The 25,735-nt window shown below is 38.1% G+C and overlaps 1 protein-coding gene across 1 annotated transcript in view; it reads right to left on the minus strand.

Annotated features, from left to right (window-relative positions):
- Positions 1 to 25,735, minus strand: part of Eya4 (EYA transcriptional coactivator and phosphatase 4) — a 224,892-nt gene that overhangs the window by 118,246 nt on the left and 80,911 nt on the right. Inside the window, exon 2 of the mRNA XM_055599376.1 lies at positions 7,284 to 7,333. Coding sequence (XP_055455351.1) covers positions 7,284 to 7,333 — 50 coding nt within the window. The remainder of the gene's footprint in view (positions 1 to 7,283; positions 7,334 to 25,735) is intronic.

Genomic DNA, 25,735 nt, shown 5'->3' on the forward strand with positions numbered 1-25,735 from the left:
ATTATATTATATTATATTATATTATATTATATTATATTATATTATATATTGTTATAGTAAATTAGTAAATGTAGTAAAAATATTTAATTTATTACATAGATAATGAAATGGTCAATTTGGTCACTACATATGTAAATATAAATATATATATATATATCATATGTATCAAGTGTGTATTTCTTAAGACAAAAGAAATATTCAGTGTAGAAAATATAGAAAATGTGCTTAAACTATAAGAAAAAGCAGTGCGTAATGCCTTTCCCAAATAAGTGGGTCTCAGAGCTAGCATCTCTACTTCTGAGCATCTGGGCCACAGCTGATATGTACCACAAGCAAAAATTCAGCCATGTTATTACCTGATCAGAAACCCATTAGTGACCTCTCCATAACCGTGAGAAGGCTTGCCACAACTTTAAATTTTGTCTGTTTTGCATTTGTGTCAATTACCAGGAGTCTTTGAGGGTTCATTAGAAAAATAGAGTAAAAACCCAGATATTAATTTTGACAAAATAACCTTCAGAAAGTTAAATGACTTAAACCAGAATGTGAGGAGCATTCATCTAACAACTAGATTAATCACAGGAAATGGAGAGAGCAATTTATATTTAGACTGTTTTTTTGAAAGCAGGAGACTGGCCTATCAAAATAACCAGTCAGTTTAGGTGGATTGAGGAAGTCTGATGGAAAGGTTTACAAGAAGAAATGCTTGAAGAGAGTAGTGCCTACATTCATCTTTGGCTGTTGTGTCACTTAAACATGTGTCTTGAGCAACCTGTACTTTGTATAGCTCAGTTCATAGATGTCTGACATAGGAAATGTCTCTATCGTAGAAAAATGAATGATCAGCCACACAGCTGCACCTCGTGGGGAAAATCCTGCCATTTCAGCTTGCTTCACATAAACCGGAAGACATAACGTGAAGGACGTGGAGAGGGGTGTCTGATAAATAGGAGGCTGTGCATTCTGGGAGGGGAAGGAGTAGGGTGAATACTTGGTGGGTTGTGGGCTCAGATTCATGGCTTCTAAAAGCCACATTTATGAATTATGATGCTGCCTCTCTGACAATGTAATTTTTATTTCCTTAAAAATTATAGTGTATAAAGGAAAAGCTCTAATGTCTGGGAAGATAGAGACACAGAGGCAGCTAAGAGAGCATGAAGATGGACTAGAGATGAGCCATGAGGAATGTGCCTGGCCCTCCACCTTCTGAATGAGCCAACCCATTCTTCTTGACTTCTCTAAGAATCTATTCTCTGGCTTAGACAACAAAACACAGAATAAACAAAGTGCCTCCTTTCTACTTATTTCTCATATTTGCAGTATTTCAGCAGTGAGTATTAACAAACTAATACAACCAGGAACCCAAGCAGCTCTTCAGTCTGTCTCATTTATAAAGTTCCAACCTGCTCTGTGGTTTCATCACCAGAACAGGAGGGACTATTCAGCTGTGTACAATGTATCTTTCCACTTCAGTCCCTGCTTAGCAGAGCATGCTGGGCCTCACGCTACACCTAGAGCTGTGATTAGAGTATACACATGAGAAGATAAGAAAGGAAAGGAAGACCAAAACCTAAGCCTAAAACTCAGGTGTCTGAGAGCTAGGAAGCAAAGTTACAGATGTGAGCTGAAATACTGATGCAGAGGTTTGAGCTCTCTCTCTTTCTCTCTTTCTCTCTCTCTCTCTCGCTCTATTTTTCTCTCTCTCTCCATAGGTTTACAATGTTACTGCAAATAAACCATCCAAGACTTCACAAGACACAAATGTCGTACTCTAGGACTCCATTCATTTCATCTTGGAAGCCCCAATCTAGGGGTTCAGCCCAGTGGTTCCCCGCCTTCCTAATGCTAAGCCCTTTAATACAGCTTCTCATTGGTTCATATGTTTGTGGTGATCCCCAACCATAAAATTATTTTAGCTGCTGGCTTCACAATTATAATTTTGCTACTGCTATGAATCCCAATGTAAACATCTGTGTTTTCTGGTGGTCTTAGGAGACCCTGGGGGTCGTTACCCACAGGTTGAGGACCAGTGGTTCAGTCTAAAAAGATGGCAACAAGCACATAGCTAGCACTACAGCCTGCTGACCAGTGAAGGTAAATCACCAAACAGTTCCAAGGAAATTTAAGAAGAAAGGACTAGTGGTGACATACCTGATGAAACAGATAAAAATCTGAGTTTTGAAGCTTATTTAAATCTTCAATTATGACTGACACCAGGGATTTAATAGGCACTGTTCTAAGAAATCTGCTCAGTTTGCTCCCATGACCAAAGGGTCAAGATAAGCTAACTATTGCAGTACAACAACCCACAAGGCAGAACACATCATCTGTCTTCCTTCTGGCTCCAGCTGCATCCACACCTGTAGGAATCTGTCAACACAGCCCAGAAAAGGCCAAATGAATCAGAAATCCTCCAGCGAATGCCAGCCAAAATAATGAAGAGAATGGAGAGGAATCCACATGAGGTCAGACTTTGAAAGGAGACAAAACATTCCCCAGATAGGGAGAAAGGGATTAAGCCATATTATGACTTGAGTTAACTAAACCACAGGAGAACTAAACCTCAGTATTAGGATCTCTATCCCTCCATCAGTCATCTAGCATTTCCAGAGGAAGTTTGCTTTATAATGTGAAATAAGTGGCTTAAATACCTAGGAGGGGTGCAGGGTTTTGTGTCCTCATTAGTGATTTTTCTGAGTTCTGAAAAGGAGTATTCTAATAATGTGACAATGTACTGGAAATAGTATCAGGATTGCATGGGCTCTAAAGCTACATTGTGTTACTGACAGAAACTTAGGTTATTGCAACTATATCAAGATATGCGGGAACACAACCTATCAGGAACGAATTTAGATCTATATTAGAGACAGAATTGCTACATGGACTGCTGGGTTGACAAAGTAAAATCCTAAGCACAATTTCACAAAAGCCCCACCCCCAGGTTTCCATGCCGTGAAAACAGAAGAGCATTTAATTTATAGACAAGCAATTAAATCCAGAAAGAGATTTAAGGCTTCTGGAGGCGCTAACATAGCTGTTTTACTAGAAAAAATATGTGTAGAACTTAACTATTACATACTAGGGCTTTCAGTTTGTCTTATTGTATCTTATTGTATCTCTGGCTGTTGTCTCCTGGAGATCTACTCTTTTCTGAAGAGGAAATGCAGGGGCAATGAATTGGGTGCGAGGAGACTGTTGTTGGGATATAAAATAAATAGATAAATAATAAATGTACGCTTATATGTGACTTCATTATACCTGTCTTTGTTACCCAACAATTGTTTGTTCTAAGAAACTTATAGGAATAGAGTTGTCTTAAATTAAAATTTGTAAACAGGCAGAATTAGTGTTGGATGGGGAGTGTGTAGGTGCATAATTAATTTGAGATATCTTCTAGAGTTGTAAATCAAAATAGGCGAGAAGCTTAAAAATATATACATCTTTTAAAAATAAGATGAATTAAGTACTTTTAAAGTGTATGTTCCTTCCATAAATCGACTCCTTGAGGCTTCTTAAACATCCTTAAATGTGACTGTTCACTTTTCCTTTCTCCTGATAATCACAAAATTAGAAGGAGCGGGTCAGGAAGACAGAGACCAAGGCCTTTGCTGACTTCAGGCAATTCTTAAGTTTTTAGCAAACTTTTAACACATGAAGTGGGATAGAATCAATTCTCATTATTAGCCAGACGACTCCACCCCTTGTTTTACACTACACATATTTTCTCACCTTACTTCCCCTCTAACATAATATTAACAATACTCTTTTGATCCTTTTTAGTGGCCCCTTGAGATGGTACTGTGGTCTAAGTGAGACCATGCTGCCATGGGAAGGCAGCTGGCATTCTTCCTGGTGGTCATTTGACAGCCCAGTTTTCCCTCAGAACAATCCTTGCACAAAATTGCCTTGTTTTAATTGTATTTCCTCCTATGTCTCTGACTTCTTCTTGGAAAAAAAAAAAACTAAAAAAAAAATTTGCTAGTCAGAGTCTCAAAATAGAAAGGGCAAAGAAAGCCAGAGCAGAAGATCAAAAAAGAAATCTATCGGGTATGACAGGGGCTGCTCCAGCATGGTGGCCCTCTAAGGCATTTGTAGCAAATGCAATTAACTAATGAGAGAAATTATTTCCTTCCCTCCACCAGGAAAAAAGCGGAATAGAATTAGAAGACTTTGATTTTTGTTATTATTGTTTGGGGAGTTTTGTTGTTGTTGATTCTTTATAAATGGAGATTCTTTATAAATAGAGATTTGTGGAAACATCTGATAAAAACAAAAACAAACCAAAAATCATTTGTCCATTATATTAAACAAGAACAACATAGATTCAAAGAGACTCAAAAGTTGACACAATTGAATTCACAGTGACTGTAGGCAAAAACAGCTTTAAAAATAGTGTTTCAGTTTGTTTCAAGATGTCTCAAGATCCAGTAGTAAGCTTAAGCATAGATTATGGTGAAACAGGAAAAAATAAAATTTTAGGTTTTTTTGTTCCATGCATCCATTTTTATGGTTAACATTAGAATATAAGAATAAAGGTGATAAACAGGGAGCTCTGGACATGGTGAGCAACACAGACAGAAGCAAGGCAAAGGCAGATATTCAAGGAATGTACATTTCTCTAGGAAGCACATTTTTCCCTTTTCCCTATGACATAAAGTTTTCGGTTTTAGGAGTCAGCAAGTGCAGCTGATGTCTGGCTCTTAGTATACACATGTAACATTGTTCCAAATTTGCTTCACTTTACACTGCATGCAATTATAAATTCTCTTTTTCCCAAGTCTACCACTTAGATCTGCAGCCAAAGCATTTCTTTCCAAAGGAGAAATTAAAGCCAGGCAAGACAAAGAATTTGCTGATACATATATATCACTCCAAGAATACTCTTTACTAAGTCTCCACACACAATTTAATTACTTCCCTACTGTAAAAACATTTCCCATCTGCATCTAGTCTAATCATTACTAACCCAAAATAAACACCCAATAAAGCAAGCTAAATACATGAATGACATTTGCTTTAGGCTCTAAGTAGGGCAAGCATTTTGTGAGGCAGCGTTTCCCTAGTGCACATTTTATGTTGATACATTGTTCCACATGGAGTTCAATTTTCTTAGATTTCTTCAGAACACTATGAATAAATCTTAATGCTCTAAAATTTAAGCTGGAAAGAGCAGGCTTTGAAAGTAGTTGTGCTCTCTCTCTCTGCTTGTGTGTATGTGTGTGTGTGTATGTGTGTATGTGTGTGTGTGTGAGAGAGAGAGAGATTGCTGTATTAACTAGGTGCCAATTCAGCCATTCCCTAGACCTAAAACTTCAAGCAAATATGATGACCACTGGCGTCATCAGGGTAGACATCAGTCAGGAGAAATACCAGCCTTGCCTAGAATGTGTGTCACCTCTGAGTTGAAAATGTCTCTAGGCTGTCCTGAAGACCCTTATATCATGGGTTTTACTAAGATTTGTTTCTTTTATTTGTTTTCAGTTGCTTAAAGCTTTAGAGTTCATAGAAACTGATTGCCCTATTTATCCCTTTTATAGATAATTTTTAAAAACAGCTAACTCATAGCAAACAATTGTGCATTCTAAAGAACCCAAGCACTTTTTAAATTTGAAGAGCTAAGTGCTATTAAATAATAGGACATGTTTTAAACAATTAAAAATAGTCATTGTTCATCTTAAAAACAAAATTATTCCTTTTGTGCTTTATTATTTATTGTTTTTGTAATGCTGGGCTCTCACCTAGAGCCACAGCCCGTTAGGGAAGTCTTCTGTCGATTCTAGTACTCAGATCATTAAGATTTTCATTTGTCTGTTTCTTTTCTAACTCAGTGATGCCATTCATAAGGAAGAGTAAATTTTTTGCTATAGCTTTTTTATTACTTAAAATGCACCACTTAGGTCAAAAGATTCTGAATAGAATTAGGTATAAAATATTTGACGTGAAATAGTTATATTGCTCTTTTCAAACTTGCTCCCTCCCATACTTTGCTTACAAAAGTGACCTAATCACATATAATTCTTGAAAAATAAATCATAAGTATGTTAGATAGATGCAGTGGAACTATTAGGAAGAACCCCAGGATCGGGGTCTCGAGATTTATCTCCTCTCCACACATCCTAGATTACTATTGTAGGCAAAGATTTGATGATTTGCCCACCTTGTAAGGCCTTGATACACACACACACACACAAAAATGTTCAATCTTATTTTGACTACTAATTTTAAAAACAGAAGACCAGATGCCAAGTAATTCTGTATCATAACATATGTCCATAAATTAGCGAAAGAACAGTACATACAATCATTTATTATGTAGAAGAATCAATTACAGGAACATCATACCATACAAGAATGACTTGAACAGTAAGTAGATGGTCCATGTCATATATTGACTCTTCAATAGGAAAGCATGGCTGCCTTAGTGGTTTAATGAGCTCTGTATTGTTTCTGTATACTGAGAAAAAAAATCACTACACCCACTCTATGCAGAAAAAAAAAAAAAGGTCATAGTACACTAGTATATATGCATAATAAACACCATCTTAATGACACAGAGTAAGTCATATCATTAATGTGTCAAGGACATGTCCTTTTATTCTCGTGGTATTACTTTTACTTGTCCTTTAAAATTGAATCCTGGATTTTCGAAACAAGTCAGTGACAATGCACAGCCCTAAAATAAATCTGTTGGGCCTATGGCCCAACCACAAACAACTAAATACTATTAAACCCCTGAATGAAGGGGTTGGCAATTTCAGGTCATCTTTTCTACCCGTTTTCCTAAACAATAAATGGAATGTGAAGTTAATTTTGAGATTTTTAACCTGTTAGTATTCTCAAAATCCAGTCACATTTCATTAGAAGTGAAAGTTTTAATAAAAAACAGATTCAATTATTCAGTAACAAGTATAATTCCAGATATAAATACATTATAAAAAAGTATATGAATAAAAAAATTAAGGTTTTCTAAATAATATCTAAGGGAAAATTTCAAAATGTTGCTAGAGAATTCCTTGTTTTATTTTATGAAATTGGCTTCAATCAATTTCTTTTAAGTTTTAATTTTCTAATTAATAATGCCTTTGTCAGATATGCATTCTCCTCTATGCATGTATGCATATATATATATATATATATATATATATATATATATATATATATATTCCTTTAAAATCCTCAGTGTTTCAAATATCCATCATATCAGTTGTAGAGTGAAACAACTTCATAGTTTCCCAAAACTGTGATTTTTTTTCTTAATGAAGTACTGACTTTTATGACTGTACCTGGAATTCCGAGGCTCTGAAACATCTGATTCTGGGCACGTTTTCTTTACCTGTAGGAGAAGAACATTAGTTATTCTCTTATGAAAATCAGTTTCCTCACCCAGGGTCCCATGCACTTTAAGTACACAGTGGCCATTGCTCTGCCCATCACCATCTCTGTAAAATAATCCCCACATTTTAAAGCAATAGTGTATAGTACTAGGTACCACATTTCATTATTGTCATGGGAACAGCTGCTAAGTGGACATGCCCAGCCTCCATTACTATGCAAAATAGACAAGGACCAGAAGTAATGGGAACAAAGAAACCAAGGGACCAAGTTCCCTGGTTAAAAACCAGGAAATCTTGCTGTTCTTGGTCCAGTGAGGATGTTTGGCATGTGGATATGGCTCTGTCTTCTCCTAAAGCACACAATAATAAACTTAGCGCTAGTGAAATTATGCCTGTGTTAATTTTCCATCATCTGAATCCTGACTATTTTATACATTCTCAGCATGTCAATTACGTTTGAACATCATTTGTAGACTTTTCACACAAGTTTGCAGTACAACACACAAATTCCAGATTAACGTTGAGGTTTATAACCCACAATTCGGATGAGGAAGGAAGAGAGCATTTTCTTCTGGAGTTTGCCATCCACTTCTGTGTAGAGGTATAGCGTCTGCCTTCTAAAGAATGGCAAAACAAAAGCAAAAAAATCTGTTGTTCTTCACATTTAATCTAAACAGATGCCTGTCTAATTTGTATCAGTGGTAGGGGTAGGGGGATGGCACCATATCATAGAAGCCAAACTGGCTTAGAGCTTGCTAAATAGCTGAGGATGACCTTGAACTTTTCATGCCCCTGCCTCTAGCAGCTAAACGCTAGGACCACAGGTGTGTGCTCATACACAGCTTCGTTATTGTGGTCTTATAAGAATGTTGTACATGCAACAGACTCTTTAGAAGTCCCTTGGTTCATATCAGGAATGGGCAACTTAAATTTCCGTGTTGCATATTATGGATGTACATATTAAAGAGGCCTTTCTGGGAAACCTACAGGATCTTGGGGTTTTAACTTCAAGTATGTAACCTGAAGGTGAAAAAAAAATCAATGTCTGTTCAATACGAAGCATGCCTACACTTGAGTGAACACTTACATTGTGAAATAAATAGCTCCCCTTGAAAAGACATTTGGATTTTAAAGGTACACTGCTGGTTTCCAGCTCACAATTTAGTTCCTTCTGCCTCTGATGAGTCAGAAGCATGCTTAAAACTCAAACACCCAAATCCCCACACTTTCAGGTATCTCTCATTTCCCTTCATTTCTCAGCCAGGTCGTATTTGTTATCTGGGAACCCAATCATTTACTCTATCAGGTCTATTGTACTCTGTTCTCCTTTCTCTATATGAAAATAACACTAGCTAGCAGAAAAATTGCCATTCTGCCCTCTTAGGTGACTTCAGCACTGGGAGGCCAAGGGGTAAAAAAACATCTTCAAAATAATTAAGGAGAGAAAATACACAGGATAAGAAAGGAAAAGGAAGGAATACTTTCCCAGTGTGACACTTGGTTCAGAACTATCCCCTGGAGCCTGGTGTCACAGTGGGTGTGTAAATAAGGACAATGACTCTCCTTTTCTGACAACCTATCAGTAGCCAAAAGATCAGCAGGGAGAGTTAGGGGCTGTGAGCTCTCTCCACATCTGTGACTGCTGACAGGGCCAGTCTTGTGCAGGCCCAACAAACATAGCTCCCTGAGGATGATATTTTTCAGCCTTTATCCCTCCCTAAATGGGTGGTTAAAAGTCGGGGGTGGGATAAGAAAAGGTGGGAGTTAGAGTAATCAGAACATGTATAAGTGCATGCAATTATCAAAGAACATACTTGATTAATAGTTATTTTCTGAAACACAATGAGTATTTAATTTAATTCCTAAAAACTAAATGTGTATTTAAGTTATTATAAAGTCTTTGATAGCTCCATTGTCCAAGAAAGATAAGAATTAAATGTAAGAACATCACGATACAGATTTGCTCTCTTGCCGATACTTTTCCCCTACCAAAACCTGTAGAGAGCTGCCAGACGAGTGCACAAAAATTACCCCGAAGAAGATGCCACTGTCCTCAAGACAGTACCTTTCGGGATGGCTGAAGAAGCCTTAAAATCCAACACTGGAGACTCATGCTCCAAACAAGAGACAGACAGCTGCTTTCTGTAACTTGTCCACAGACTTTTTGTGGCTTATAACTTATACTGATAAGAAGGAGTTTGCTTTTCTTTAGCTATTGTTAGAGTTATATTTCCACCTCATTGGTTAGTAATAGTGTGTCCAGTCTTCTCATTGTCACATGAGGGAAACATAGTCTTTCCGATGTGTCAGCACTATATAAGAACTGAGCAGATGCATTGTGGGTATGTAAGGCACAAACTAACTGCTAAAAGGAGATGAGAAAACAAGCAAATGAACTGGCCTCGGAAGTGAGCAGTAGAGGCCGTGGACAACGATGACTCGGTGCACCTAAAAGAGGGTATTTTACTAACATAGGGATTGCCAGACAAATCACGTGATAATGCTCCTAAACTAGGCAAAGAATTTAGACCTTTACCTATGGGCAGCGTGGACTGTGGGAAGTCCTAAGATATATTTGGAATGGGTGTGGCCTATAAGATAAATGGAAAGGGGACAACTGGATGCCAAAGGGCAGAAATGAGCCACCCACAATAGCAGAGGCTCTGAGTTCCATAGGACACACATGCCATTGACCTTGTCAGCACTATACCCTCAGCACTGAGTAGAAGCTTGTTCACTAAGTGAGTCAGCAGCTTAGCACTGAGGATAGTGAAGATCCAAGCTGAAATAGGAGCCGAGGGGGAAATGAAAGGACGTTCTGTACAGACATTTCTGAACAAAACTGACTGAATATTGCAGTTGACTGAAGTGTTGATGTGATCTGAAAACTGCATTTGTCCTTGGAAAACTACAGCTGTGCCAAAGTCCAAAACCTTTCTATTTCATGATGACTTCTGATTTCTCCTCATTTAATTATTCATTTATTCTCAGTTTCAGTGTCAGAATCTGTAACCTAGGGCATTCTAGGCAATTGTTCTACTGGTAAGCTATACACACCCTCTCTTATTCCTTAAATAATGGGAAAAAAGTTAATTGGAACTTCACAAACCTTAGACATTTACTAAAATGTACTATGTTTCTGTATGGTGGAATTAGACATCAAGTTCACAGTTCACTTGCTTTGGACTGATTCCTCTACTTGGACTGCACCTTCTGAATCATTATATGTTATGGAAGCGAGCACGTCATCACAGAATACACCACCTCTGTCCCTGGTAAAATTCCAACTGACTTTGAATTTGCTTTTAAACAATCATTAAACAACAGGGCTAGAAATAAGGCTGAAGTCTTATGTCTTATTCAGAGTCATAATTTAAGTGCAAATCCTGGCTTTCATAGGATATCTAAGAGTTCAAAGGCATCATGGGCTGCACATGTAGTAAGAGTCTTGCTCCAAAATCCAGCTAATTAGATAATGAATGAAAGGAAAAGGAAGATAGGTAGATAGATGAATAAATAGGCAGGTAGGTATATAGATAGATGATAGATAGGTAGATGGATGATAGATCATAGATAGAAAGATAGATGATGATAGACAAATAGATGATAGATAGATGATAATAGATAAATAGATGATAGATAGATAATAGATAGATGATAGTAGATAGATAGATGGATAAATAGATCATAGATAGATGATAGATAGGTAGATAGATAGATAGATAATAGAATAGATAGAAAGATAATAGAAGGAGAAAAGGGAGAAGAAAAGAAAATAACTGAGTTACAAATCAGTTAAACAACTTATCCAAATCCCAGCACTAACATTAACTGGCTAGGAAATAGAAGTAAATGGTAGACATCAAACCTTTCCTCTCCTATGGTACATTTTCTTTTTTTTTTTTTCTTTTCTTTTCTTTTCTTTTCTTTTATTTTTTTTTCTTTTATTTTTTTTCTGTACCCCAGCCGTGTCCCGATCCCTCATTCCCTCCCAGTCTCACATTTTCAAGTTGTTATTTTTTCAAATTATCCTTCCTTCCTTCCTTCCTTCCTTCCTTCCTTCCTTCCTTCCTTCCTTCCTTCCTCCCTCTCTTCCTCCCAGTCTTTCCTTCCTTCCTTCCTTCCTTCCTTCCTTCCTTCCTTCCTTCTTTCCTTCCTTCCATTCTTCTTTCCTTTTTTTCCTGAGGTATTGTGGAAATACAAAAAAGTGTACATATTTAATGTATACAACTTGATGGGTGTGATAAAAATATAACTTGGGATGTCATCATCATAATCTACTATTAACATATCAGTCACCTCAAAAAAATCCTCTCATCCTATTTGTGTGTTTAGAGTAAGAACACAATATAAGATCAACTTTCTTAGGAAGTGTTTAAATGTGTAGCAGACTATTGTTAGCTGTAGGTACTACGTTGTACAGCAGGTCTGAGGACTTACTCATCTTACCCAAGGAAAACTTTGCACCCTTCAGTCACAAACTGCTTGTGTTAAAATTAGTTTCATGGACCATTTTCCAAAGAACATACTTACTACTTCTTGTCACTCACAGAACTCTAAGCACATCTTTTAAATTAGGCTACTGAAATAACTGCTTTTTTTTTTTTTTTAAATCAAGGATTGGTAACATTTAAATTCAAAAAAGAAAAAATAAAGGAGTCTCAAAAATTATCTGAATACCTCTAGTATCGACCAGATCAGCACCACTACCCCATTAATTACAGTCAAGGTGTGATGTGTAAAGCAACTTACTCATTGTGGTGATTTGAATAGGCTTGGTCCCCATTGATTCATGTTTGAATCTTGTTTGAATGCTTGGCCATAGGGAGTGGCACTCTTTCTGAGGTGTGGCCTTGTTGGAGGAAGAGCAGCATAGTGGACATAGGCTTTGAGGGTTTTGTTTGTTTGTTTTTTATGACAAGCTCTGCCCACTGTGAAATCAGAGTCTCCTTCTGGTGGCCTTCAGACCAAGATATAGAAATCTCAAATTCTTCTCCAACACCATGCCTGCCTGCAGGCTGCCATGCTTTCCCGCCATGATGATAATGGACAGAACCTCTGAAACTACAGGCCAGCCCCAATTAAACATTTCCTTTGTAAGGGTTGCTTCGGTTATGATGTCTCTTCATAGCAGTAGAACCCTAACTAAGACACTCTCTCTCAGTGTGTTCACTTAGCAAGGCGTTAGTGAAAGCCTGAGAAACATTGGTCACCTTCTATGCAGGGAGATGGACAGGATCCCAGCAGCTCAGCTGAGTGGCCAGCAAAGATACACAGCCATGTCAGCTGGCTGCTGAGAACTCACATCTCTGCATAACAACACACTGGACTTCAAAAATCTATGTCAAGAAAGAAAGAAAGAAAGAAAGAAAGAAAGAAAGAAAGAAAGAAAGAAAGAAAGAAAGAAAGAAAAAATATTGCAGTATATTTTATGTTGGGAAATGAGATGGTATTTTGACTATATTAGGTTTGATAAAATATTTCCCCTTGTTTCTTCTACTTTTGTCCCATAGCCACTGGAAAGTTTCAAACATGGTCACCTTGGCTGTCAACTTGACTTAGACCAGCATGTGTCTGTCCTCATGGCTCGTGTAAGCCACAAGGAGAGATGTATGAGACACAAACATGTTAATAATAAAGGAAAAAAATGTCAGTAGAGGCAAGAGCCAGAGAAAAACAAATAAAAACAATGGGCAGAGAAAGTCAGCCAACATGATTTTAGCTAAACAATCACCATTTATAAAGCCATTTTCCTATTTCAAGTTCAATTTACTGCTCAAAACTGTGAGGCTGCATTTACATGAGAACAACATAAAATAAGTTATAGAGAATATGAGATTTGATATTACAAATAGTATTTTAATAGCTAGAAAATATCATAATTTCTAGAATGTTTTCTGTTATGACAAGCACTTTAAAGTCTGAATATTTTCCTCACATTTTCTAACCACTAGATGCTTTGAGAAGCTCATGGTCTCTTGAGAAAAAAGGCAGAATCAGCTCCTAAGAAAGCAAATAAATAAGAACAAAAAAAATTTTTGATACCACTAATTGTCTTTCGAAAAAGCTGGAATCAATTATCACAGATATTTCCTACTCTATCATGCCACTTCCAGTTCTAAAACATTAACAATAATGTATAACTTCAGGGGGAAAAAGGAAAATGCTATTTTAAAAAGACAATTTTTCAGATTTTAGTGTTTTCATGTCAGCCTTACAACCCATAACATCTTCTACAGAGAAATTTAAAGATCAATTCCAAAACTGTAAATCTCAGATGGAAACATCAAAAGTGAAAGTTTCTAAGTTCAAAGGACAAATTACTATTTGTAGCTTTATGGGTGGTGTGAGGTATGGTGTTTATCCACTGACATGTATAGGGATTATGACATAAATTAGATTTGTGTGGATTGCTAATGAAGAAAACACAGACACACTCGCCCGCGCGCGCGTGTGCGCGCGCGCGCACACACACACACACACACACACACACACACACACACGGGAGCGAGGAGAATTTGTTCCAAGTCTATGAAAATGTAGACTGTTGTATGCAAAACTGTTTGTTAGAAAAGAAAAGAAAATACAAATTACTGTCAGCAACAAGTTAAACTTGTAAAGCTTTGCTTCTGTTTCCAATATGATTGCTGTAAGGCTGACTCTGACTGAAGAAATGATACATAAAGGGTGCTGTACAGCAAACTTAACATGTACAAGTGTATACTTCATAAAGTGCCCTTTATGACTGGCTTGAAGAAGAGCTTTGAAGACTAGCCTAATACAGCAGAAAAACCATGCTTCTAATTCTTTTCTTTTGAAAAATTTTATATCAATTACAAAGTTTATTCGCTTTGTATTCCTGCTGTGTCCCCCTCCCTGGCACCCTCCCAATCCTACCCTCCCTCCCTCCCTCTTCTCCTCCCCTACCTCTCCCCCAGTCCACTGATAGGGGAGGTCCTCCTCCCTTTACATTTGACCCTAGCCTATCAGGTCTCATCAGGACTGGCTGCATTGTCTTCCTCTGTGGCCTGGTAAAACTGCTTCCCCCTCAGGGGGAGGTGATCAAAGAGCCGGCCACTGAGTTCATGTCAGAGACAGTCCCTTTAATGTTCTGAAATAGTGAAAATTATACTTCTTGAATAGTAATGATTGTGTGACTTTTACTTAATTCCTAATACAAAGTTGGTCATACTTAAATTTTAAGTGAGATGAGAGTATTTAAAAGTATTTTCAAGTAATTATTCCATCTTATCTTAGTTGCTGAACCATGCTCTCCCATTTAAGAGTCTGAACCAAATGACCTACCTTTAACTGATTTTTCCTTAAAAAGCTAATAACCAACTCTTAGAAGTTAAAGGGTTTCCCTGATCTCTAATTCATAGAATTTAGTAAATGTGACCTTTTATATTCTGCTTCAAGATGTACATATAACATAACAGTATATAAATGCAGTTACCACTCCTGTAAGTAAATACATAATTTTACCGTATAGATATTTACCAAAAGACATTGCAAAAATTACTTAAATCAGTGAAAGAAAAATCTATGTGAATTTATAAATATAATACTCAAAAGTCAATACCAACCTAGAACTTAACACATGTCCACATTTTAAAGGGATAATGTATGATTGTTTGTGCATCAAAATAGAGAATATCATTTTTCTTGGTAATCTCATCACATAACTAATGAACCACCAGATCTGTGCCTCACATTAACTTAGAGAAATGTAGTCTTGACTGGCCAAAACCTGAAACATCTGAGCACTTCTTCACAAGATCTATCTGGTATTTTAAAGGAAATGTCACCATTCGTTTCTTTGATCCTGAATGACTCAAAACACAGAACACAGACTCTGCTATAAGGAGCTTTGAAATGTTTGTTTTAAAACAGTCACAGGCATTTGATAGCCTTATCATAGGAAAAAGAATGTCACTTTGTCAACTGGTAGTCACAACAATTAGAAATAGACTCTGAAAAATCTAATTATGACACAATATAGAGCAATTCTAATACAGTAGGTTTTCATTAGATACACAAAGCTCAGAGCTCTAAAACAGAAACATCTCTGAAGTCTGTTTCACAGAGCTTGGAAGCCTTCTTTCCTCCTGGTCTATCCCATTTCAACATTAGACACCAGTTCCTATCCAAGTCCCGTCCTGAGCCACTGACGGCCAGCTTGTCAATTGCCACTCGCTTGTTGTGATAGCAAGTGATCCCTAGCATATAAATGGGTATCTGCCTCTGCCTCAGTTTCCTTTAAGTGCTACATCAAAGACACAAATGAATCCTCTAAAGGCAACATTCAATAAAATAAGCATAAAGATGAAAAACAATAGTGTTACATATATATGTGTGTGCATACATGTGCGCTCACATGTATATGAACACACATAGACACATACAGGTACTCACTACACACACACACACACACACACACACACACACACACACACACAGGTGAAAAGAAGAAAAGACAAAACCAAAGTAAAAACCAGTGGTGGAAGAATGTTAACAAATAACGGAGTGGATTTCTCTCTCCCCTGCAGTATTTGTTTCTGGTGCTCCATACAGAGGCAGTGGCTTAGGGAGGGAGGTCAGACAAAATCAAACACACTAGGGAGAAATTATGTTTAAGTGGGAAAAAACCCTATCATCTATAATTCTTGATCGACTATAACCCTCACAAGGTTGCAGTTGTTTGGGAGCTTGCTGCAAGGCTGATGCATGTGTTTGAAAAACGACTCTGTAACAACAGCACAGGAAAATAAGGAATAATTATTTATGTACCGTCCACAAGCATGGAACCAGATGTCAAAACGTGTCAACCCTTAAAATTCTACTACATCTATTTTCTCCTTGGCTGTGCGTAGTTCTTTGTCATCTGTCAGAAATACCATATGTGCTGTGAATTATTTAGAAATATTTCAACCCCTCCCAATGGTATACTGTTTAAAATGCCACAAGAGGAAGATGCCTGGACATACTGTATTGCAGCTCAAGGGAAAGCCCCCTCCTCGTCCGCCTAACCCCCAGTTTCGAAACAAGACAAGGTCATCTGTTTTTACATTTACGTAAATAGTGCATATAAGTGTTTTCTCCTTACAAATATGCACCATGAATATCAAAGCCACCTCCCTTCCCGTTTCTCATCTTCTTTTAAGGCTTTCGCTGACATTTACTCAATATTTTTAAAAGTTCTGTGTGTCACAACAAAGGCACAATGTATCATATAACAAAAAAAAAATCAAAGTGGGATATTCTTCCTAACCTGTGAAGCGGTTACAATGTAAATCTGTTTAAATCTGCTGCAATTTAAGTAATGTTGCACCGGGAACCAGGAAAGAATACGCTGAGCAGTTTCCCCATCTTTATTGGTAGGCTTCCCTCTGTGGCAAAGAAAACATGATTTCTCAGGACTTTCTCATGATTGCTCTAAAACAGTCTAAATAATTTATCCCTGGCCCCTGAGAAGAGAAAACTCGGTATTGTTTGGCAATGTCTTCCACCCCACGATGCCCTTTTCAAGATACTGGAATGTTATGGCCACAAGGTTAAGAAAAACTCTCCCATTTATCATGACCTGCCAAGCAAAACAGGACCCCAAACAACCCAGCCCTCTACCACTTAACAAAGCCAGGACATCCCAGCCATGGAGCTTCGGAAGAGTTTGGCCACAGGCAGGCACAGACCAGACCTCACCTTGTGACGCCAGGGTCACTGTGTGGACTGCGGTGGTTCAGCCAACGTCACGTGCCTTTTATGTGGAACTGATAACTGGCCCTACAACGTGAATGCTTCACCTGAGAAGTTGCTCCAACAGGGGAATAATAACATTGTTGAAGCCACATGCCAATGTTTCTGCTCACCCCCACCCTCTCTCCACTTGTCTGGATTTTGAAAACCTAAATTTTCAAATCATATAATTAAAAGCCCTCTTACTGCACCAAATATAAACATCGTTACGCTGAAAGCAACTAGGACATCCTTTAATGTTTAAAACAAGTTGATACAATGCAAAAAAAAAAAAACCTTAAAGGCAATATTAAATTGTATATTGATAAATTTATTTATATGCAATGCAAATATCAATTGTACAACATATTGATTCAAAATTATTTAAGTACATAAAGACTCCTGCATTTCAAATTTGGTGTTCTTGGCCTATTAAAATAGTTACTTAAAAATTCTAAATTGTTGGCACTATATACCTTACATTTAAATTTACAGTAGACAAAAAACATGTATTTACACTATGGTACAATTTGACCTATTTTCTGTAATATTATGCAATGTTTTAAATTTTTGGAAACTATTCTAAGGTAATTTTTCAATAAATGTTTCTTGCATGGCAATTGCTATAAAAACCTTTTCTCCCTAGGCCCTAATCTAAAAATGAAATTCTTTATTGAACAGAACTAATAAAACACGGATGATAGTATAATTTACACTCTAAAAACCACAGATGATTTTTTTTTCTGTTTGAATTGTTTTTCTATCAAACTAAAATAGCCATCTGAATTACCTGCCAGCAAAGAGCATAAAAGGAAACAGTTCCATGAAACACATATTTCACAAATACAGCTAGGGCACAGGAAGAGAGAACACCGTTCACCACGTAACTTCAGTAAGCAGCCTCCACAAAAACCATTAGAAGTGGAAGCTTTAGGGTTAAATGGAGTACTATGCAGTCAGGTAACGGCACGATATTTCCCACCCTAAATATTTGTCGATCCGGAATACTTAGGCATACGGTGCCTTCCTCACTGTGCAACAGATCCACAGAGAGGAATGACTGAAGGATTACAGGGTAAAGGAATTATAGAGCTGGTCTCTCTCTGTGAAGGTCTCATTCTAGGTAAACCTAATAAATAGTTGAGATAGACTTGGAATTGTTTCCTTTTGACCTCATCTAAAATGGCTTTCTGAGATCTGGGTCTAAGCACAGTTCGTCTGCTTCCCTCGACCCACGCTCCTGAAGTCATCTGGCTTTTGTGTTTCTCCAACAGCTGCATTACCTTTTAAAATTGCCTCACACCGTCTCCCTAACGTTAAGTGCTGTGTCTGCCCTTGGACCCACGCAGAGCTGCCCTGTTCTTTCTGTGTGGTGGTGCTTTGCTCCACAGTTACACCATTCAACTTTGAAATATTCCAAGAACGTTTGCGAAGAACTCAGAGAAGGGGAGAGAAAGAAATCAAAGCAGAGATAAAGGATCAGCTGGTCTCATTCTCCCTTGTCTGCTTAGAACTTAAAACCAAAGAAGTCATGACACAAAACACTATGGACAGTTATTGGCATATGCTTTCTGGAGATATTGCAATAAGCATATTTTAGTAGTTAAGTAAAACGTGGAATTACAAGACGGAAATCAACATGCTGGCACTGTTTTTTACTTTTTATTTTTTTAAATAGTAACTGCAGTCCAGAAGAAAGCAGGAGACAACAGAGGTGACAGTAAGCAGCTCAGGAGTCTCCACGGCAGACCACGTGGGAAAGCTTACTTGCTGGGCTAATTTATTCTTCCTTTCGCCTTTAAGGTCCCTAAACACTCTAGCTTTGGCAGTAAATCAGTTTTCACGGATACTTAGAAGCAGGGGGCATTTTCTCCTCTTTACTATGTTTCTCTCTCTGAGTGTGTGTGTACAGAAAGACTGATCACCAACAGCACACCTTCCTTGAGTTGTCGTTAAACAAATCTTTGCTACCCTCATTGTGTTATTTCATCCAGTTCTTATCCCTTCTATAAAACAAAACATGAGTTTATGTCGCTTACATCTATGGCAAACAACCTAAGTTTGTGTTTAAGTGATGTAAGCCAAAGCATTTCAAAAATCAAAGTACACGCTGAAGTTTATATCCAAATGCAGGTATAAAATAAAATACTGAAATACTTTAAGATGTTATAAGTTAAACTTGTTCTTACAATGCAGTTCCAGAAAAATACACACAATAAAATATCATAACTTGGAGAAAGCACCCATTTATCTTAGGCCTGTAAAGTACTATTGAGATGAAAGCATCTCAGATCTCATGAAAGTCAAAACTCCTCTCCTGATTCCAAAACAAATTACCTAGAAAAAATGTTGAATTTAAGTGACAGGCAATAGATTCTAAAATCCTGTAACCCATAACTGTTAAGTTACAGTTTCATGGTGATGGTGTAACCTATTTTCAATTACCACCTTTCCTGCCCTCCTTTCACCGTTAATGTGAGTAGAGTTTCTGGAATAAACAAAGGCAAAACGACTTTAAGCACGGACAGATTAAGAACTTTATCTAATTTACTTCCTTGCCCAATTCTAGACCTATTTATTCTATCATCTTTCTTCTAAGCATATCCATCTTAATTAGAAAAAAAAATAATCTGCCTCTAAAATAGAAGTTAAACACAGGACTAGCTGTGCCACATAATAACGGTACAGACAACGCTTCTGTCAAAAGCTAACTGTAACTTACCTCAAGTTCCAAACACCTGAAACAGATTCCAGTTGTATTTGGAAGTGAGTTTTGTGCCTGTGTGTGTGTGAAGTTCAACAGCCAATAAATTCCATTCTGCAGTGTCAGGAAAATGAAGCCGGGCCCGAGGATTACAGAACACTGAGAAGTTTGTGGTCCCTAGTCAACATTCAGGTAGCTTTAATACTCGGCCGGGTGCGAACCCTCTCGCTCCTGAACAGCGCTGCAACGTAGGTTAACTAAACAGAGGCCTGGAGACTCCACAGCCCTGGCTCAGGCCGCTGCCTTTCCACGCCCTTCTGTGTATAATAAGATGACTTGCTGGCCGAGGCCAACCCCATCACAGTTCCCACATCCCTATAAGATCTGATGTGAAGCATTTATCTGGAGGGACTTAGACAAAGCCACATGACTCGATGGACTCCCGGGCTGTCCACCTGCTGTCATATGACACACACACAGCCCACTGCTGTCCTGTCTCAGAATCAAAACCCTGTATTAAGTTTTCAAAACAGCAGATTTCACTCTAACTTTCTGTTAAAGCAGCGCAGTTTACAGCAGGTTAACCTTACTGATGACACCCACTTGCGTTGTTTCCGACCTACATTTATATTTGCTTTTTTTTTTTCTGAAGGAGGACAAATCTTGTGAGATTTCACTTTCATTATTCCTGCCAATTTTCACAAAATAGTTCTTTCCCCTTTAGTGCATTAACCACAAAATGAGAAAATAATTACACTCCTATTGAACTCCCTTTTAATGAATGCTCATTTGAAGCAGAAGAGATTCATGCAATTAGGATTATGTATAGAAGATCAGCTTTTTTATTTAAGATTTTTTTAAGAGAAACCCTGTTTATATTTACAAAGGAGAAAGGCTGCCCTAAGCTCGAGCAGGATGGAAACAGATCAGGAACAGCTGGATTCTAGACAAGTTTATTACTGAGTGTTGGTCTCCCCCCTTTTCCTAAGAGTTTACAAGAGAATTATTTCCTTTGCAGAAAGTAACATGTCACTTTCACCTCTCATCTCTTTAAAAATGCATCTCACCCCTTTCAAAATGCAACACATTCCTTAAAAAACGCAACTAAAAATAAAGACAAGCTCAGTTCCTAAGTTCTTCATAAATTTCAGCCCAGAATTTATAGGCACTGAGGGGATCATTGTCTCCAATTTGTTTATATAATTCTCAGATAATGTCTTTTCCTCTCATTTTTCCTGATCTTTACAGCTTCGTCCTCAATGATTCCATAGCCTCCAGGCAGAGAGAAAATGGCTTCATCTAGATAAACTGCAGCACTGGTGTCGCTTTTAGAGATTCTCATTTTCTAGGTAGGAGCTGATAACAGGCGTTTCCCTACTCCAGCTCGGGGCCTTGGGAGAGAAACCGCAGACCTCCAGGGACAGAAGCCGGCGCTGTCTCCTGAGGAGTGCTGCTGCTGTCCCTGCAAAGATGGGCAAGCTGAGGGACACCTTCCACCTGCAGCAAAAGCTGATCCTCCACAGTTGTACCACGGTAATGCTTCAGTGATGGAGAGCTCATGAAAATTGTCCGGTCTGTGGAGTACCAGAGAGCTCGCCTAGACAAGGGCAGATCTTTGTTCCCAGTCTGCATGGGATCACTAAAAACAATGCCAGAGATCCAAATCTTCTCAAGGACTTGGGGCTTCTTGGGTATTGTGTTATAAATTATATTTTTTAAGTCCAAGAGAATATGCTTTTGAGACGTCTACTTTCCTAAGGGATTATAAGTCATTCAATATTTTCAGAATGTTTATGAGCTCCAGCAGCTTTCACCGGAGCAAAATATATGTCTGTTCCTGGTACAATAGGGACTCACTCAACCATGCCTAAAACTGTAGGGGGATAAAGTCAGCTCCCCATGCATTAAGGATGGATGGGAGGGTTGTCATTTTTCTTTCTTAACCACATGGAAGAGGAAGAAGGTGGAGAGCAGCGGGGAAGTGGACTCAAACACTTTATGAATACAGATGTGAAAACAAGTCTTTGGCAGGTTTTCTTCTTAGTAAGCACAAACAGTTACAAACCGTCTGAAGAAGAATAAAATCTTATTTGTTTGCACCATGCCATATTAAAGTGAGTGAGCTGCCTTTATTTATGCTGTGATAACCAAGAAGAAAAATGCTGTTTGATTTTTGTTAACTCTTTGTGAAAAGTGTGCATTGCAACACTCTTTCCGTTCTAACACACTAGCCTGTGGGCCGAAACAAATATATGACATCTTTTCTAAGTGTTAGTTTCCCCACTACGAAATGGTGGTTTTAATATCAATTGCTAATGGGAGCCTATGTGGTTTTCCAGCATCAACAATAGATTTTTGAAGATTTCATCTACCAAATGTTTCATTTAACAATATATTTTTCATTACCCTCCGTTCAAAACGAGGCAGCTAGTTCTTGTTCAGTGCTGCTAATTATAATGAAAATGTAGGGACAAGTAAGTTTTTAAAGTAGCCCCAATTAAAGAAACTTTTTTTAAGTAGTGAGGCCTTCCTATGGGTAAAACGCTTGTTTCCCATTACATTTTATAGTATGAACCTGTCATGCTGATCTCTCAAAATTATATAGTCTTTCAGACTCTATGTGCCAGTGACTTTAAGTCCTGTCAGCGAGGGTGAAGGTTTGCCCAACATTAGATAAGAGTAAAACTATCACAGACTGCTGACAGCTGGTACATTAAATGGCAACGACTTGCATGTTATGAGTGCCATCTTGGCATCTGTCGAATGCATGACTTTCCTTCAGAGTAATATGCAAAGTAAAGTTAAATCTAGTCAATCATGACACCTATTAGGTTTGAGCAAAGTCTGAACAAATTTTGCTGTTAAAAAAAAATTATTTAGTAGAGATTCCCGACATGCCACCTTTATTCTCCACGTTGCTACTCAGTGTCCAAACTTGCAGCACACTATAGATGCCAACATATTTCATATATTTCATTTCCTCCCCATTTTTGACACCCTCTTTTTGGTAGTATCTGACACCTTTCCACTCAAAGATGATTAACTATATTTAAGGTCTTTTGTAGCGCTTCACAATTAACTGTAAGATACAGTTCCAGACAATTCTGAGAAAAGATACTTGAAATTGAAAGATTAAAGTAGGATCATCATGGAAAAGCAAAGGAAAAAAGTATATTCACATAATTATAAAATTATGACAGAGAGAAAATTACTGAAATTTGATACATGTGATATATGTACAATAAAGTTCCTAAATAATAGCTTTACAAAGATCATGTGAATAAAAACAAAATAAAAACCACAAACTGTGCCATTTCTCTTAGGCAGTATTCATGTGGTAGCTACACGGTTTAGACTCAAGACATGAGAACTTATTTATACATAAACTTTTAACAAATCATGAGTATGCCACTATGTAACAAACACAATATGGTATCAATGCCATGATTACAGTTACCATTTGTTTAATCTTAATTCTCTTTAAGACTGACACACTCAGTTGTTCTCCTTGTGGAGCTCCTGTCCCCTCCAGGTCTTTCTATCTCCCCCTTCATTCATAAGATTCCCTGTACTCTGACCAAAAGTTTGGCTATAAATCCCAGCATCAGCTTTGATTCCATGATGGGTAGAGTCTTTCAGAGGCCCTCTGTGGTAGGCTCCTGTCCCGTTCCCTGCTTTCTCCCTAAAACTTCTGGACACAGGGGTCTCTTCTGAGACTGATACTCCAACCAAGGACCATGCATGAAGATAACCTAGAACCCCTACACTGATGTAGCCCATGGCAGCTCAGTTTCCAAGTGTGTTCCCTAGTAATGGGAACAGGGACTGTCTCTGACATGAGCACCTGAGGGGGAAGCAGCCTTACCAGGCCACAGAGGAAGACAATGCAGCCACTTCTGATGAGACCTGATAGGCTAGAGTCAGACGGAAGGGGAGGAGGACCTCACATATCAGTGAATTTGGGGAGGAACATGGGAGGATATGAGGGAGGGAGGGTGGGATTGGTAGGGGATGAGGGAAGGGGCTAAAGCTGGGATACAAAGTGAATAAACTGTAATTAATAACAAAATAAATATTTTTTTTTAAAAAATAACATGATTTTTTGGTAGGTACCATGTTGGGTTGCGGAGATGGCTAAAAGAATCCCTTGAAACAGCCCAAGAAGTGGGGCAAGGAGATGGATGAGGAAGATGAGGCTTTCAAGAGAAACAGAAAAAAGAGCAGAGGAAACTGGAGGAACTAAAAGCCAGGACCATGGGGAAGGCCCCCATGGCCACAGGTGTGATTAAGAAATCTGGCAAAAAGCAAGCTCACATCTGAGGTGATGGTGACTGCCTTCCATTCCTATTTGGATTCCCTTCTATAAAATCTTTGCCACCTACAGCTAGAATGAAGTGGTATACTGGAGTCTATTGTACACTGTAATAAACTTTTGTAATAAAAAAAAAAGACTGAGGCACTCAACAAACAAGTGAGAAAACAAGTTGAGAATTTAAAGAATGAAATAGGCTAGGGAGGGGTAGGGTTATTGGCAAAACCTTATCTGCCCCGAATCATTGAAATGCCATACCTTTTTAAATAATTAATATTGTCTTAGATGTTCAATACCATTTCTATTCATTGTAGACTCCCAAAATTAATATCTGTACGTAAATATCTCACATAAATCTCAATTCTAACGGTTTCCATGCCAGGCCTTTGCTGTTTCTCTACCAAACCTACTTGCACTGCACAATCTTTCTCACACAAATGAAGCCCATGAGCAGGGTCACTAAGTTCTCTCTACCGTTCTATAGATTTCTATCAGACTTTATCTCCTTCACAGAAACGTCCCAGGAAAGCCAACATTTCCCATAGAAGCCTAGACCCACTCTGAGAAACAAAGATGCTTCACTCTGATCTCCTAATGGATCTAAAGTTGACAGCATGTGTGTAAAGGGCTAAACCCCAAAAGGTCAGAGCCCCAAGGCCAAACATCTCCTCAACAAGAATCATTCATCCATTATTTTCATCCTCTGGGTGAACTAGCCAGTGTTACAAGCATTCACAATAGCTGCCAATTTCTCTTTTGTGCTCCAGGCATGAGACTGAAATTATATCTGCACGGAGCAGTCAGCAATTTCCTTTGGAGTAGAGTGGATCTTTGAACCACATTTCGCTACAGGTATATATCAAGCTTTCTGTCATAATATGAAGAAAGTCCTCACACCTGGAATAAAGTTAGCAGCAACCAGCACATCTAATGACAGTTTAGCTTGCATGAGGTAACCTCCCAGTTCTTCCTCATTGACACAGTAAGGTGGAGAGACAATGTATTTCCCAATGCATCAAACAATTTGGCGGACATGTTCCCTTATGATGATAGAACGTCTTCAGATCTCATTATTTGCTCCATGTGGTTATACTTTTCACTTCCAGAAAGTCTATTAGTATCTTGTCTTTGTCACCAGAACCCCAAGAAATGAGATGGCTCGGATTCTGTAGCCTGTTCACAAGCTAACAGTCAAGTCAGCCATAAATTCACAGATGTTGGCAGAGGTACAAGACTTCTGAGCCAGAGACTTTAGTAAACTGATCAAGAATAGAAGCAAGAAGATCAGCATTTTCTGCCATGCTTCCCAAGTTCACTTTTCCATAGACTGATATGGCATAGATATGGATCGTGTGTGTTTGTGCATGTGCCTTTGTGTGTGTGTGTGTGTGCACGTGTGTACACATTTATGTGTGTGTGAGTGTACATGTGTGTGTCTCTGTGTGTGTATGATGGACTTTCTTAGAGCAACGATATGGTTAGGAAATTCAAATATATTTTATAATGGTCAGCGACCATGCATGCTATTTAATTCCAAAAGTAAGCACTCTCTTTATTGCACTGCACAGAAGATAAGCCCGTGGCTTGCTACAGAAGAGGGTACTATCTTCTTACTTTCTTCCAAGTCTATTCACAAATATCCTTGAAAAG

This window comes from Psammomys obesus, unplaced genomic scaffold (genome assembly GCF_907164565.1).
Source record: "Psammomys obesus unplaced genomic scaffold, mPsaObe1.curated_primary_1811, whole genome shotgun sequence".
In the NCBI taxonomy this organism is placed as follows: domain Eukaryota; kingdom Metazoa; phylum Chordata; class Mammalia; order Rodentia; family Muridae; genus Psammomys; species Psammomys obesus.